General features: G+C 45.2%; 1 protein-coding gene and 1 long non-coding RNA gene across 2 annotated transcripts; both read left to right on the top strand.

The window, feature by feature from the left end:
• The first annotated feature begins 2290 nt into the window (after positions 1–2290).
• Positions 2291–10559, top strand: LOC137149222 (uncharacterized). Its single transcript, XR_010918705.1, has 2 exons — positions 2291–2431; positions 9777–10559. It is a non-coding gene; the product is annotated as an uncharacterized lncRNA (long non-coding RNA).
• Positions 10560–10943: 384 nt separating this feature from the next.
• On the top strand, positions 10944–15267 carry FZD8 (frizzled class receptor 8). Its single transcript, XM_067542652.1, has one exon. It carries the CDS (start codon positions 11077–11079, stop codon positions 13093–13095), a length of 2019 nt encoding a protein of 672 aa, XP_067398753.1. The 5' UTR covers positions 10944–11076; the 3' UTR covers positions 13096–15267.
• The last annotated feature ends 472 nt before the right edge of the window (positions 15268–15739 follow it).

The raw sequence follows: 15739 nt of genomic DNA, 5'->3' as shown, positions 1-15739 counted from the left end.
AAATGGCACATACTACTGGTTGGACAGAGTTTGCTGTAAAATAAAAAAAAAACTGAACTGACATCACATCACACAATCCTCCTTGTATGTTGACATTAGCAAAGGTTTTTTGTTAGGGCCTGATCCAAAGCCCACTAAAGTGAGAGGGAGATTTCCATTGACTTCAATGGGTTTTAAATGATACCCATAATTGTATAACAACACATGTAGTAGGGTTAGGGTTTGTTTTGGTTTTTTTTTTGATATTTTAACTAAAATTGCTAGATTTGCAAGACTGTAACAGTGAAAAGAAACCATGAAGATATTGGAGATACAAGATTTGCAACTTAGTTTATATTCATTGGAACCAACTATATTCCACTACTTTATCATTCTTGTGTAGTTTATGCCTTTCTCAGAAGCATACAGTTTTCATGCTGTGGGATTAAGAACATTAGCTAGATCGGGAACCTCTGTTTTTGAAAATTTATTGCTGCTAAATATCAATGAATAATGAGTTGCCAAATGCTGGATTAAATCTTTGTCTCATACACCACTTTGTTTGGGCATGGAACAGAACTACATTTATGTTGCTTATATGATCTGTTACCTATATCCATTATTCAATAAGAGCAATAGTTTATATTTGCTATCTGAACCCATTCAAAAACAGCCAAAATTGTCGCATCCTTTGAAGCATATTTGTTGGTATGCATACATCACCAGTCAAAGTTCGGCCCATGGGGAACTAGCATTTTGAAGTTTGTAAAATGCTGCATTAGCAAGGATAGGTACAACAAAGTTGAATGTGTCATATCAGTGAAAACTAAACAGATACCCTAACAAGAAAGGAGACCTCTATAGGCTCACTTGACAAACTGAGTCTTTGGAATCAAGAAGGTGAAATATAGGGCTGGTCAAAAAAATTCTGTTGGAACTTTTTTTTTTTTTTTTTTTTAATTGAAAATTTCATTTTCAGTTATACCTAATTTTTCAGGAAAAGTGCCTACTTTCCACAGAAGGTGTTTATTTTTCATCAAAAAAGCCAAACCCACAATTTGAAATATTTTGGCTAAAAACTGACCTAGTTCAATTTAGAAATGCTGCTGCAGTACACAATGGGAGTTGTAGTTTTCTTGCTTCATGCCCCATTCTCCTCTATGGACAGGGCTGTCCAGCTGGGTAATGCCCCCCATAATTCACCACAGTTAGGAACTGATCTCTTTTCTGCAAGAGGAGAGACCATGGCACATCATCATGGGAGATGTGATCAGACCAGGGACTGCATAAGGGGCTGAACAGCCATTTCCAAATGGAGATTTTTTTATTTCCAACTTAAGTTTTCAGTATTCCAGGTTCCACCAAAAACTGGAAGTTTTCCATGGAAATTTTAGAAAAATTTCATGTCTCATTTTCATCAAAATTTTCTGTGTGGGGGAAAAAATGTTTTTGACCAGCTCCAGTAAAATCCCTTTCACATTCACATTTAGGCTTTAGAATCCACAAGAGTAGCTCCCTCCACCTGTGTGAGCATCCAATCACTCTGAGGGCCTTATTCAGGACAGAGGTACTGCTTAGACGTTTTAGGTACCCTACACACACATAAAAAGATAGCAGTAACATGCGAACAGAACATTTGTATGCTGTGACTTAACTGTTTACTTAATTTAGGCCTTATGAGGGGTGCACAGGTCTTTTAACAACCCCTGAAGCCCTACTACTACATGCCCAAGGGGCATCCCTAGGTGGAAGTCAAACCAAGCCAGGCAAGAGCTTGAGCTTTTGGGAATTAATACCCTGCCAAGTCTAAGAGAACTCAGGGAGGCACTAGCATTTGGAAGCTAGTTAAATTCACATGAGCCTATTTAGGCTTTACTGGCAGGAAAGAGATGAGGATTGTGCTAAGCAGAGACTATGAGCGCTGAGGAAAACAGAGTCTGTCCTGTGAGGTCGGTTCTTTATAGTTTTAGTGTACTATTTTTTAGACTCCGTGGATTGAAAATACCTAGAGACTTGACAAATTAGTGTCAATTTGGATTAATCCAGAAGTCCTGCAATGACTTTGCTCATCGTTCCACCCTGGCCTTGCAAGAGGCTGCATCTTAGGTTTTGTTAAAGCTTCTGCAGTTTGGTGAGAGAAACTGTATTTTAAATGTTAATAAAGTTTTAAACAATCCCCAACATTCTTGTCACCAGCTTTTTCCTTGAGCTGGAGAGTCAAAGGCTGAGAACAATTAGGGTCCACATCTGCAATCCTTCTCATGTTCAGTAGCACCTTACTTCACAAATTGTCCTAATTAAATGAATAGGACTACTTACAGAGTAGGTCCTAGTCAGCTTAAACAGGGTGGCAGGATGAGGTCTTCAGAGATAATGTTTGTATTCACTTATCTTGGAAGAAGAAAGAGTAAATAGCCAGGATGAATGATAAGACGTGTAATTAGTAAGTTGGGTAAGTATTTTCTTTAACTGTGATTTTTATCATCCCGTATTAACAAGTTATTATTACCATGCATGCTGTATCTAAGCAGTAATTGGGAATAGTAAACAAGTTAAAATGCATGCATGTCAAACACTTAACAGGAGTAAAACACATTGCTTTAAGTGATACAGCCTTACACTAAAGGATTAATGTTATTCAGGGAAAAAAATCACTAAACATATAGTATCAGAATTTTAAAATAATTTTATATTCCTCAAGGTTCTAACAACATTACAAGTTTCTCCTAAAGCACCTAACTGAACTAATTTTCTCTTTCTGAATACTGCTGTAATTCAGTGGCTCTCAACCTTTTTAGGAGACTGATTTGTCTTGTGTACTCCCAAGTTTCACTCCACTTAGGAATTACTTGCTTAAAATCAGACATAAATATATATATAAGTGTTGCAGCACGCTATTGCTGGAAAATGTCTTACTGTCTCATTTTTACTATATAATTATAAAATAAATCAATTGGAATATAAATATAAATAAATGTTACATTAAATATAAATAAATATATAAAAATAAATAGAATGCATAAAATAAAAATATAAATGATAAATGTATTAATAAATATTAATTTGTGAATATGTAATTATATGTATTAAATATACATTTATATAAATTAAATATAGATAAATATCAAAAAATAAAATGTATAAATATAAAAATAAAATAAAATTTATAAAAATAGTTTAATATAAATAGATAAAATAAATAAATATTGTACTTTATAGTGTATATAAATATTGTTCATATACATAATTCAATTGGAATATAAATATTGTATTTAATAGTGTGTGTATATATAAATCAATTGGAATATAGATATTGTACTTTATATATAAGTTATGAATTTAAGCTCCGAGGCATGTCTTTTGAAGATGTTGTGCAGGTTTCCCTTGAGGATGAGGACTGAGAGGTCATATATAGAATGATCACTTTGTGAAAATGCATTCACCCACAGGAGATGGTGTTTGTCTTTTATCATTTTCCTGTGTGAGTTCATTTGAGAGCGTAGCAATTGTCTCATTCAGGCCTGTAACTAGGGCAGTGGGAGCAAGGCAGCCGCCCAGGGCACAAAGCCACAAGGGCAGCTCAGGCTGGCAGTGCCAGCCCCACGCAGCAGGGCTTAGGGAGGTGGTGCCACCTCCCCCCCTGACTCACCTCAGCAGGCCACCCAGTCTGTCGGGGGGGAGGGGTGGGAGAGGAGTACAGAGCACAACCAAAAAAATATTGGGGTCATGTGACCCCACACGCTCCCTGCCCACACATCTCCTATGGTACAGGGCAAAAATTCTTGCTTGCCCTAGGCATTAAAATGCCTAGTTACGGTTTCGATCTCATTTCACCCACATAGTTATTGGGACATTTAGTGCACTGGATGAGCTACACCACGTGTTGTGATAGATAGGCATGCAAAGGCCCAGGGAACTTGAAAAGTGTGGGGGGAGAGAGGTGTTCATCATCATGGCACTGGAGATACGTCTGCAGGTTTTGCATCTGTTCTGGAAGGGTCTGGCATCGCTTTGTGTTGGTGTCTCCTGGTCTGTGGTAAGCTTGCTTCTGATTATGAGCTTCAAGAGCTAGGAGGGTTGTTTGAAGAGGGGGTTTGGGAAAGATGTCTTTCAGGAGGGGTCCCCAGAGTATGGTTTGTAATTGTTTAATGATACCCAGTACAGGATCCAGTATGAGGTAGCTGGTTAACATTTGCAACCTTTTAGAGAGCAGTACATTTCATTTGCATAAGCTGTCAACTGGTCTCTCTCAAGGTTGGTCTGCCCAATGTCCACTGGTGGCAGATATGAGCTCTAGTGTACAGCAGATGCTGTCATTTTAGCCGCCATGTTAACTAATCCTGCTCAAAGTAAGTGAAAACATAGTAGTTAACGGCAACTCTTTCCAGTGGCTGGGCTACACCAACACTCCCACCAAGCTGTGCAAGTAGTAAATGTTAATGAAATTCTGCTGTAGACAAGCCCAAAGGAACTGGAACTGACCAGCAAGGTAAGTATTTGCTGTTAACAGATGCTCTCTACACTAGCTGGAATATGTTGTACAGCAATTCTCCATTATTTGAAGTCATCCAATCAAAATTGGATGTTTTTCAGAAAAGTATTCTCTAGCTCAGCCAGAAGTTATTTGATACAGGAATCATGGGATGAAAATTCTATGGCCACTGTTATGCAGAAGGTCACACTAGATCAGAGGTTCTCAAACTGGGGGGTGGGCCCCGCATAGGGGCACAAAATGTATTTGGGAAGAGAAGGGAAGAGAAGCTTTGGGGGGGCGAGAGGGGGGAACTTACTGTGCACATTTTACCCATAGCAGTGAATAACTAGCAAAGCTGATTCCTCAGCTGTATCAGGTCTTCAGATAGTGCTGTGCATTTAACTCTAGATGGTGCTATGCATTTTGATTTGTTAAGCTTGCGTAGTATTATACAAAGTAACTGCCATCTGTACATTAATCCATTTGCTACAATGTGTTGTGCACATTTAATTGTGAGCATCAACCACAATTGCAGTTTTGCTTTTGCTCTTATTACAATGGATCGTTGACTCTGTTTGAATCAATCCCTTACTGTTTTTAATATTTAGCAAGAGTTGCATGTCGATTTTTTTTATTGGTATGTGTATTTTGGGGGAGGGGCAAACAACTACAGACACAAAGAAAGAGGGCGTGATCAAATAAGTTTGAGAACCACTGCACTATATGATCATAAGAGTCCCTTCTGGATTAAGGGTATGTCTACAGTGATGGCGGCAAAGTTGCCACCGTCAGATGGATCTTTTTGGATCGATTGAATGGTCAGTAAAGACCCGCTCAATCGATCAGGAAGTTGACCTAGTAAAAGCACCTCCTCAAGTGGCATAGTGCTGCATCGACAGGAACACAGTTCCCATCGGGTGCAGTGCAGTGAAGACACTGCGCGGAACGGAAGTACAGCAGTTGACAGGAGTTACACAAGCTACTCTGCATAGCTTACGTAACTCCCGTTGACTGCCACTGAATTTCCAGGTCTTTGTCTATGAACCTCTGAGCTTCAGTGGATGCTTTATTCCTACAAATTTTGGGGAACCTAAATTGATTCTGGTCTCCCTTTCAAAGCATGTGTGTGTGTGGCCGTAAATGCCTTTCAATTAACTGATCTCGCTAATGTGTAGGCAATGTCAGACTAAAGCATAGTACAGCATATTAGACAGGAATTCAAAAGGCAATCTTGCTGCCCTCCTGAATATCACAGAAGTGTCTCCATTAATGAAGAGAAGTAGTCAAAATACTCTTTTAAAGATAAGGTTATTTCAATTGAGGATGTTGATTGTTTCCTGAATATTCTTTGAAGGGAAAAATCTCACTAGGACATTATACTAAAATCTTTGTATCACTGATTATTTGGGTGCTATTCAGTAACATTCAGGGCAGAGAGTTATGTCTAATAAAAGTTACTTTATGGACATTTTAGATGCAACATTAGACTATCCCTTGAGAATTATTCAAGTGCTTGTGCACATCCAACCATCAAGAATTTGCTTTCCTAAAGTAACAAAATACCTGTGACAGTTGGGGCATGAGGAAGAGTTCTATCTACTTGTTAATCAATACTTTTGCAAGTTTGCAAGATTATACTACCAGTAAACTATTCCTTGCCTTCATCTGCTGGCTTTATATTTGTGCATGATGTGATGATTGGACAGCTGTTCTGAAATCACTATAGAAACTGCTCCAAGTTATTTACCTTATTATAGCAAAGCCTAATTTTTCAGAAAGCAGCTGCTTTGTTTTCTGGGAACACACACCCACACTCACTAAAGACCTGATCCTCCATTCCTTGTACACATTAATACATCCATTGTCTTCAGGAGAAGGTTTAGGTACACAAGAAATGCAGATAGAGTCTATTTACATTTCTCTGAATCAATCCAAATCTTTCTTCAGTTGACTCCACAAGTATCCTCACTTACTGTATTTCATCTTAATTTTTACAATGAGATAGTAGCTGAGATTGTAAAAACAGATTTTAGGGGCTTTAGACACATCTTTCACTAGTAAGCCAAAGGAATGATCAAGTTCTGAATTTATAGCAGGCTACAAGCTTATTCTGCAATTTTCAAGCTTAGGCTTGGTTTTGTTCAGAACACATACAGAATTCTGTTACTGGTTTCTGATTTTTGTATTGGGGTTACATCTCCTTTCACAAATATAAAAAAGCAGGAAACATAACAGTGAGTGACAGTAAAACGTAAACCACACCTAGTACTGAGAAACTCAGTGTTTTTCCTCTATTTCTAGTAGAGTAACTCTAAACGGTAACGTTCAACACCTCTCCTTAGTTTCCAGTCTGAAATATTGCAATGGAAACTTAACAGCATCTGTGTTGCTTTTGGAAGCAGTCACTTCACATCTGTTGTCTCTGCAGTGCAGTGTCTAAGCAGGGTGTAAAAAGGTACTTTGTAACAGCCAGTAAGCAGTGTTCCTGTCAAAGTGATAATTTACTGATTCATACCAGATCCTAAGACTGGGTTTCTTCATTTTTACACCCTGTAGAAAAAGTTTTAATTAAGGTACTTTTCCAAGCAGGCAACAAGGTAACATGGAACCCCTCCTAATAGGATCATCAGACCAAGCTCTAATGAGTGATCTGGAAGAGGTTTTCCTAGTGATTACAGGGATGAAATTATCAACAAGGTGGCAAGTTTTCAGAGTTCTTTCCTTGTATTTTTAGCATTGCTAGGCCCATGGGATTCTGCTTAAAACTATCAATATTTCTGAAAGGGGAAATTTCAGACCCTTTAGCACTACTTTTTGTCAAACTCCAAACTAACAGGAAAACTCCTGTACTTGAAATAATAACACAAAATGGTAGAGCTTGGTATTTAAATGCGGATCTGCTATGTTTGCTTGTAATTATCGGGTTCCCCTTGAGGGAGGAGGGCCAGGGAAATGATTACATAGGAAACTTCTTTATTGCCTCATTACTACCCATTTCCTTCTAACTAGATAATCTATGTATTCATTTAAATCAAAAAGGAAGGGAAAGGATCCTGTTAGCAGAAGCAGCATACAAACTTCTTACGCTGGTTTTGTGCCACCTGTTTAATTTCCTACAAATATTCATGTAATAGCTTGAGCGCCAGCTTCTGATGAAGACTTACATTCCTCCAACTTTATTTCCCAACTCTAGATTTTTCTAATTCGAAACCTGACAAGTCACAAAATTTACCACCACCAAAAATAAACCCCACCATCTTGCCACCTTCCTGGCTCACTGAAATGTTTGTTCCTGCGATTACAATAATTACAGCCCCAGCGTGAGCTCCATACAAGTGCTAAATGAAACAGCACCTCAATTAAAAAATAAACACTCCATTCTAGGAGTAAGACAACCCCCTGGGATGTCCTAACAAGCGTAAATGAACCTGCCAGGCTGCCGGCCTCCCCGCCTCCTCCCCATCCTCTCTCGTTTAAGGTGGTTTGGAAAGTGAAGGGGAAGGGTTAATTGAAGCACTAACAAGTGGCAGATAAAGAAGCCAAAATCCTCACCGCAATCTCGTTTTACCAACATCCTAGACGTGTAACTTGACAGTGAGTGATTAGGTGAGAACCTATGAAACTATTAAAGTCAAAAGAGGAACATGAGATAGGAAAGACTAATAAAACACTGTCACCCCCTGCCTATACATTGTTCCCTACTGAGGACATACTGTTGAGATTTGTCCAATAGACTGTTAAAACAATGTTTATTTTACATATCTGCCTTGCTGAGGGCGATGCTGTGATTTTTGGATTGTCAGTCTTTTTAAAAAAAAAAAAAAGAAATCTTTTCCCCCTTTGGAAAGGCTATTTCTGGGTGTTTCACTGAGCCATTTCAACTCTCCCTCACTTTGGTGATTTTCACACACAGCTACGAACCATTTCAGGCTCATCCAGGTAATTACCCTTTATATCATGGGGCAATCCTTCCTGAAATGAGACGTGGAACAATTATGTAGAAGTACAGTGACACACAAAAATCCATGGCAGGATATCTCCCCCTGATGCCAAGTGCTCTGAGTAAAAAGCAGGGAAGAAGATGGCCCTGTACTATCAACCATGTTCTGAAAAGTTCCTTTCAAAGAACAAAACAAAAACAAAAAACATAGATCAGCTGGTCTGATTAAGACCAGCTTGATCACTAATCCAGCAGGAGGAAGCTTTACAAAAATCAGCCAAGCACCATGTCAAGCAGTCAGATGAATAGGTTCATAAAGTCAAACTTTAAACATTTTAAGGATGAAGTTGTGCCATCAGTTATTAAGCAGACATTACTATTAATGTCACTGTCCCCCATTACTGAACTTGGGAGGAGATTTCTATTTTACAGTTGATATGAAGAACTGGCCCCTAATGAGGTGACAATTTAGGACACAAACATCTGAATTCATATAAACTATTGATGCTCTTTGATCTCCAGATACCCTTTATGGCTGAAAGACTGTGTCAAGGTCCCTCACGGCCTACACTGTAGTCATTCAAAGTTGTAGATTTAGGTGTTCTTTGGACGTTCAAAGACATCTGCAGCGGTGCACTGTGGAGCAGTGCTGCTGTGCTCTGTTCACGCCCCTTAATCCTTATCTATGCTGTTGCAAAACGATTCTAAACGACACCTTAAACTTGCTCTCTCCAGTCAAGACATAGGTAACTTTAAACTTATCTATGTTCCACTGCCTAGCATCCAAGCTCCCACTGAAACTTACATTGCAGGGCGAATGATCTCGCCACCAAGTGTAAACAATAACTATTTTAAGCAGCTCGTGGTGAGGCAGTACAGCCACTCTAAAATGACACACAAAATTGAACCAGCTGTCACTTTCACTGGGATAACTCAAATTCCACATAAATACATCAACTTAATGAATTGCCCTGTCTGGTGAGTGCATTTTTATGACTGACTATATCTCAGGGACTAAAATTTTGTTGACTTATGCTTTATCTGTTCTGTATCCTTGGTGGTAGCTGACATCAATAGCGTTTTTTTGTTTTTTTTTGGGGGGGGCGGGGATGCATTGTATATGGGAGCCCTGAGGATACACTTATGGTTTCAGAGAAACGCTGATTTAAAAACCCAAACAATATATGTAAGACCAGGAGTCTAAATCTATCCTGAGCAGTGTTTTCTGCCAGGAGCATTCCCACTTCAGCCAGTAACCGCTGCTCCCAGGCGTCTCTGCAGAGCCAAGCTCCGGTCTGGTTGGGATTTAGCCCTAATATTTTGTAGCATATACCAGTATAGACAGAGGAAACGAATACTTGCCATATTTTACATTGTTTGCAGAAGGCACTAAAGATCTACGCTCACTGGGAATGCCTTCTCAGCAACACTGGCTCTTTGACAGCTACAGGATTTTAAAACACAGATGAAAACTTATTCTTACTCCTACGCAAAACAGTATCCAGAGGTCCGTGAAACCATACCACGAGAAGGAAAAGAAGTGCCCCAAATTAGAAGGGGGGTCTCTGCCTTGCTTAAGCAATCCTCATCACTACTTGCCTGCCAGGAAACACTTACAGCTAATAACTGTACCTTAAAGGCACAGACGGCGGCCCTAGACAATCCTGAGGGATAACGAACACGTCCGATTTTGCAAACAAGGTGCTGGGAGCAGAGCAGAGCGCTGGGTCGGTTCCACCTTAAGCGAGGTTGCAAGCCGGCTTCCTTGCTCCCCGCCCGGAGCCCGCGTGATAGGCGGCTGGGGCGGGCGGGGCGGAGCCAGGCAGCGCTCGGTATAAATATTCATGAGAGCGCGGTGACCGGCCTGGCGCTGCTGGGGCCGGAGAGCGAGAAGTTGAGTTGTGTAAAGGGCGCTGTAGCTGCCGAGACCCAGGTGGCACCAGAGCGGCACGCGGGGGTGGGGGAGCTAAAGCGCTGGAGGTTGCGGCTCGCGCCGGCAGCTGGACCGTGCTGCTGCGGGCTCGGGGACCAGCTCAGCGCGCCGGGGAGCCGGGCGATCGCGCGGCTGCAGGGGCACGGGGACCCCACCCCCACCCCGGTTGTTCAGGGCGGCTGCTGGGGGCTAGGTCCGTGGCTCCGGGAGTCCTCGGCCATCTTGACCGGGCACGGCAAGGACTGACGGCGAAAGTTGCTCGCCCAGCGCAGCGGGTGCAGCCCCCGAGCGGGAACCGCCGGCAGAAGAGATGAGACCGCGGCTGAGAAGCCTCCCGCGAGCGGACTGAGCGACCCTCTGCGCGGCTGGCCCTGGACCCGGAGCGCTGCAGGAGGCGGCGCCGCGGCTCCGGCTGACAGGGACTGTTCGCGGGGCTTCCCCCTTGCCCCGGCCAGGCGAGAAGAAGCGGCCGCGGGGCTGTGTCCTTCCCGGCCCGGCGAGTCTTGTGGAGGGTGGCGGCGCGTCCCCCGGCACCTGCAGCAGCAAGCCGGGGGCTTCGCCCTGCCTGCAGCGGACGGAGCCGGGACGCGGGGCTCCCTGCAGGGCAACGACCGCCGGCGGTGGGGCGCTCGCTCTCCGCGCAAGCCGACATTTCGGAGGGCGTCTGCGGGGGTGTCCCCCCGGTGCCTTCCGCGACCAGGGGGCAGAGAGGACCGGGAGCTGCCGGCTGGCCGCCTCCTCTCGCCGAGCATGGAGCGGAGTTACCTGCTGGAAATCACCTCGCTGCTCGCTGCCTTCTCCTTGCTGCAGCGCTCCAGCTGCGCCGCCGCCGCCTCCTCCGCCTCCTCCTCCTCCGCTGCCGCCGCCGCCGCGGCCAAGGAGCTGTCGTGCCAGGAGATCACCGTGCCCCTGTGCAAGGGCATCGGCTACAACTACACCTACATGCCCAACCAGTTTAACCACGACACGCAGGACGAGGCGGGGCTGGAGGTGCACCAGTTCTGGCCGCTGGTGGAGATCCAGTGCTCGGCCGACCTGCGCTTCTTCCTCTGCAGCATGTACACCCCCATCTGCCTGGAGGACTACAAGAAGCCGCTGCCGCCCTGCCGCAGCGTCTGCGAGCGGGCCAAGGCCGGCTGCGCCCCGCTCATGCGCCAGTACGGCTTCGCCTGGCCCGACCGAATGCGCTGCGACCGCCTGCCCGAGCAGGGCAACCCGGACACGCTGTGCATGGACTACAACCGCACCGACCTCACCACCGCCGCGCCGCCCCCGGCCAAGCCCCCGCACCGCGGCGGGAAGGCGGGGGGCGCGGCAAGGCTGCCCGCGGCCGCGGCGCCCCCGGCCGAGTCCCCCCGCAAGCCCCGGCCGCCTCCCCCCTGCGAGCCGGGCTGCCAGTGCCGGGCGCCCATGGTGTCGGTGTCCAGCGAGCGCCACCCGCTCTACAACCGGGTGAAGACGGGGCAGATCGCCAACTGCGCGCTGCCCTGCCACAACCCCTACTTCAGCCCGGACGAGCGCGCCTTCACCGCCTTCTGGATCGGCCTGTGGTCCGTGCTCTGCTTCCTCTCCACCTTCGCCACCGTCTCCACCTTCCTCATCGACATGGAGCGCTTCAAGTACCCGGAGCGGCCCATCATCTTCCTGGCCGCCTGCTACCTCTTCGTCTCGCTCGGCTACCTGGTGCGCCTGGTGGCCGGGCACGAGAAGGTGGCGTGCAGCGGCGGGGCCGGAGCCGGCGGGGCCGGGGCCGGAGCGGCGGGAGCCGGCGGGGGCGCCGCGGCCGGGGCGGCGGGCGGGCGGGGAGCGGCAGGGGGCGCGGCCGAGCTGCAGCCGGAGTTGGCGGTGGCTGAGCACGTGCGGTACGAGAGCACGGGCCCGGCCCTGTGCACCGTGGTCTTCCTGCTGGTGTACTTCTTCGGCATGGCCAGCTCCATCTGGTGGGTCATCCTCTCCCTCACCTGGTTCCTGGCCGCCGGCATGAAGTGGGGCAACGAGGCCATCGCCGGCTACGCGCAGTACTTCCACCTGGCCGCCTGGCTGCTGCCCAGCGTCAAGTCCATCGCCGTGCTGGCCCTCAGCTCCGTGGACGGCGACCCGGTGGCCGGCATCTGCTACGTGGGCAACCAGAGCCTGGAGAACCTGCGGGGCTTCGTGCTGGCGCCGCTGCTCATCTACCTGGCCATCGGCTCCATGTTCCTGCTGGCCGGCTTCGTCTCGCTCTTCCGCATCCGCAGCGTGATCAAGCAGCAGGGCGGCCCCACCAAGACGCACAAGCTGGAGAAGCTGATGATCCGCCTGGGGCTCTTCACCGTGCTCTACACCGTGCCCGCCGCCAGCGTGGTGGCCTGCCTCTTCTACGAGCAGCACAACCGGCCCCGCTGGGAGGCCACGCACAACTGCCCCTGCCTCCGGGACCAGCAGCCCGATCAGGCCCGACGCCCCGACTACGCCGTCTTCATGCTCAAGTACTTCATGTGCCTGGTGGTGGGCATCACCTCCGGCGTCTGGGTCTGGTCCGGGAAGACCCTGGAGTCCTGGAGGGCTCTCTGCACCCGCTGCTGCTGGGCGAGCAAGGGAGCCGCAGCCGCCTCGGCCACGGGGGCGGGTGGCGGGGGCCAAGTGGCCGCCGCGGCGGCGGGAGGACTGGGGGTTGGAGGAGGAGGCGGCGGCTCCATGTACAGCGATGTCAGCACGGGCTTAACGTGGAGATCGGGCACCGCCAGTTCCGTGTCCTACCCCAAGCAGATGCCCCTGTCTCAAGTGTGAGAGGGGTGGAGGCCAGTGGTAAGGAGCGGGGGAGGGGGGCACTGGCCTGTATGAAATGCTCCCTCACTGCTTGGTGCCATTAATGAACCCCTAATGGTCCCCATTAGCCACGGCTTGTGCAGAACAATGTAGCCCGCGGAGGCCCCAGCTCCAGTCCCCTCCCTCCCCGTCTCCCTTCATATGCAGGGAGCATGTACTTCAAGGCGTCAGCTTATTATTGTGCTGGCAGAAAAGGGTGGAAGCTCAGCAGTGTCTGCGGCGAGCAGGACAAGAAGCTTCTGACTCACTCATTCACTCCCTAGACTTGCAGCAGATCTCTCTTCAGCGGGGGTCCTCCTCACACCCAATCCCACGGAGAGGAGCTTGGTGGCCTGATGGGACTGCAGGTTTTGGGTATTTTTAACGACCAGGCAAATGCCTTAATCACACACAATCAAATCATGTCTTAATTATACACCCAAAATAAATACGGGTTTTGCAGTAAAGGATGTATTTATATAATTATTTGTTACTTTGTACAAATATGTAAGATATGTATATATCCAAAGCTATACAGTCTGTACATTTTTTTTGTAAAAAGAGTTTAGAGGCTCCCCCTGTAAGAGCAAATATTTGAGTATTCTATTTTGTCAATAAAATGACTTTTGATAAATGATTTTTCCACGCTTCCCCCTCCTCCTACCCTGATTATTCCAGATGTTGTTAGTAAACTGATGCTGAAAGATCAAAATAAGCTATATTAATAATGCAATCTTTAATGCAGTTACCTAGATGTAAGAGAAGTTAAAATTTGAGACTTAAGGACAATCACATTTTTCAGACTGACTTGTTGAATGTTCTAAAACCTGAGGTGCCTTACACTGATTCTTTTCTGCTCTATGCTTTGTAAGCCATGACACTGTATGTAAACTGAATCTGTACAAGGCAGTAATCTCCTACACGCCTTGTTATGTATCCTCTAAAATTGATGTTATTTTAGGAATGTGAACACTCACACTACCTTTCATAGCTGTTGTCTATGCTTTTGTAAGCACCTGCCTTTACAGGGGCTGCATACTGCTGAAGTGTAAAGGTTAATGTTTCAAATCCATAGATCATGTTTTATAGTAGAACAGTGAGTTGAGAATTGTTAGATCAGTCTTTCCTTAACAGATTAAACTAACAGGTTAACATTTTAACCTTTCATACTTAACTTTTGTATATCAAATATGGTCCTTTTTTCAAAAGAAAAGGTATTGTTCTTCTGTCAAGACTAAGCTAATTTATTTGAGCAGAAGGCTGTTGAATTAGCAGAAGAATGCTTTGGCAATTGTTGAACTTTTTACCTGTCTGCTCAGTGGCTCAGAACATCATTCCTTTAAGAGGAGCTAAATGAATAGGGTTAATCTGTAGGGAACTTGGTCTCTTTTTTGAGTTTGGAAAAGCTTTGATCTTTTCTCTTCTCCAAACATGATGTATAGTCTGAAGTTTCTTTCCCTGCTGCTGAGTTCCTCTTGTTGCAGACCAATTGGCCACCATGGAGCCTTAAAGTTCTTCAATTAAAGGGATGGGGGACTTTTTAAAAAAAAAAAAAAAAAAAAAAAAAAAAAAAAGGAAGACTTGTAACAGTTAGTGAACAGCAGAGGGAAAAGGGAGAACAGCCTTTTAAACCGCTTTTCCCGTATTGTTAGCCAGTCTGCAGGCACCAAGGCATGGGTTGGAGCAGTATAGAAAAGAGGCATGAATGCCCTACAGGTGGTCTGCTCAGATAATCTACCCAATTTAAAGCATTTTCCTTTGCAGAACAATTGCATTACAAAACTCCCTTCTCTTTTGCTCCTAATTGAAGCAAAGAACAACTATTATAAACTAAAAGTTTTTCTTTAAAAAAAAAAAAAAGTTCTTATTGCCTGGAAATTAGACTAAATTCTGGTATGTTTTCAGAAGTGGGATTCTTTAGAATACTAGATGTAAAAGCTGCAGTAGACAATTCTTTGCTCCAGATATTTTTATGCCTTCTGCTTATTTCTGAGAGATTAGCAATAATTTAAAAGCAATTGGTTAGGTTGTGTGTTAGCAGTGAAAAGATAGCCCCAGGTCCCTTATTAGCCTGTCAATCAAGATAAGAGATGGGCAGCTGCCCTACTAATGACACAGGCATCAATCATCATTTGTGGGGAAAACTTTGTCCCATTGAGCTTTGACTTGATTATGGTGTCCCCTTCAGGAGTTCCTATAACTAAACAAGAACTTCCAGTTTTATAAAATTACTTGAATCATAACATGGGGAAAAAAATAAAAAGGTTGGTCCTATTTGCTCTACCTACAGACAATACCTAAGTGGCTCTCATTTGCAGGAAGATACACTTCACTGTTAAGACTTCGATCTGGTGCTAATTTATGCAGCATTTAAGCAGAGCCTGTATTCATATAATATTTTAGTTCAATATGGTATAGCTGAACAAGACTGTTACAGACATGCCTTTTTCTTTAGGTGAGTCAGAGTGTGGTTTTAAAAACATACTTCCTACAACTTATGAATCAAATATGAAATTAATAGGGTGTTACCTAGCACCGCTGCCTTAGGGGAAAACCTCCATGGGGCTATGCAGGGAGTTTCCTCCTACAAAGGAAAGCTTAACACAGTCAACACATATTTTAGTAT

Source organism: Emydura macquarii, unplaced genomic scaffold (assembly GCF_026122565.2).
Source record: "Emydura macquarii macquarii isolate MOO-44397 ecotype Brisbane River unplaced genomic scaffold, CSIRO-AGI_Emac_v2 contig_719, whole genome shotgun sequence".
NCBI classification, from domain to species: domain Eukaryota; kingdom Metazoa; phylum Chordata; order Testudines; family Chelidae; genus Emydura; species Emydura macquarii.
The sequence above is the reverse complement of the archived record's forward strand: the minus strand, read 5'-3'. Positions and strand labels throughout refer to the sequence as shown.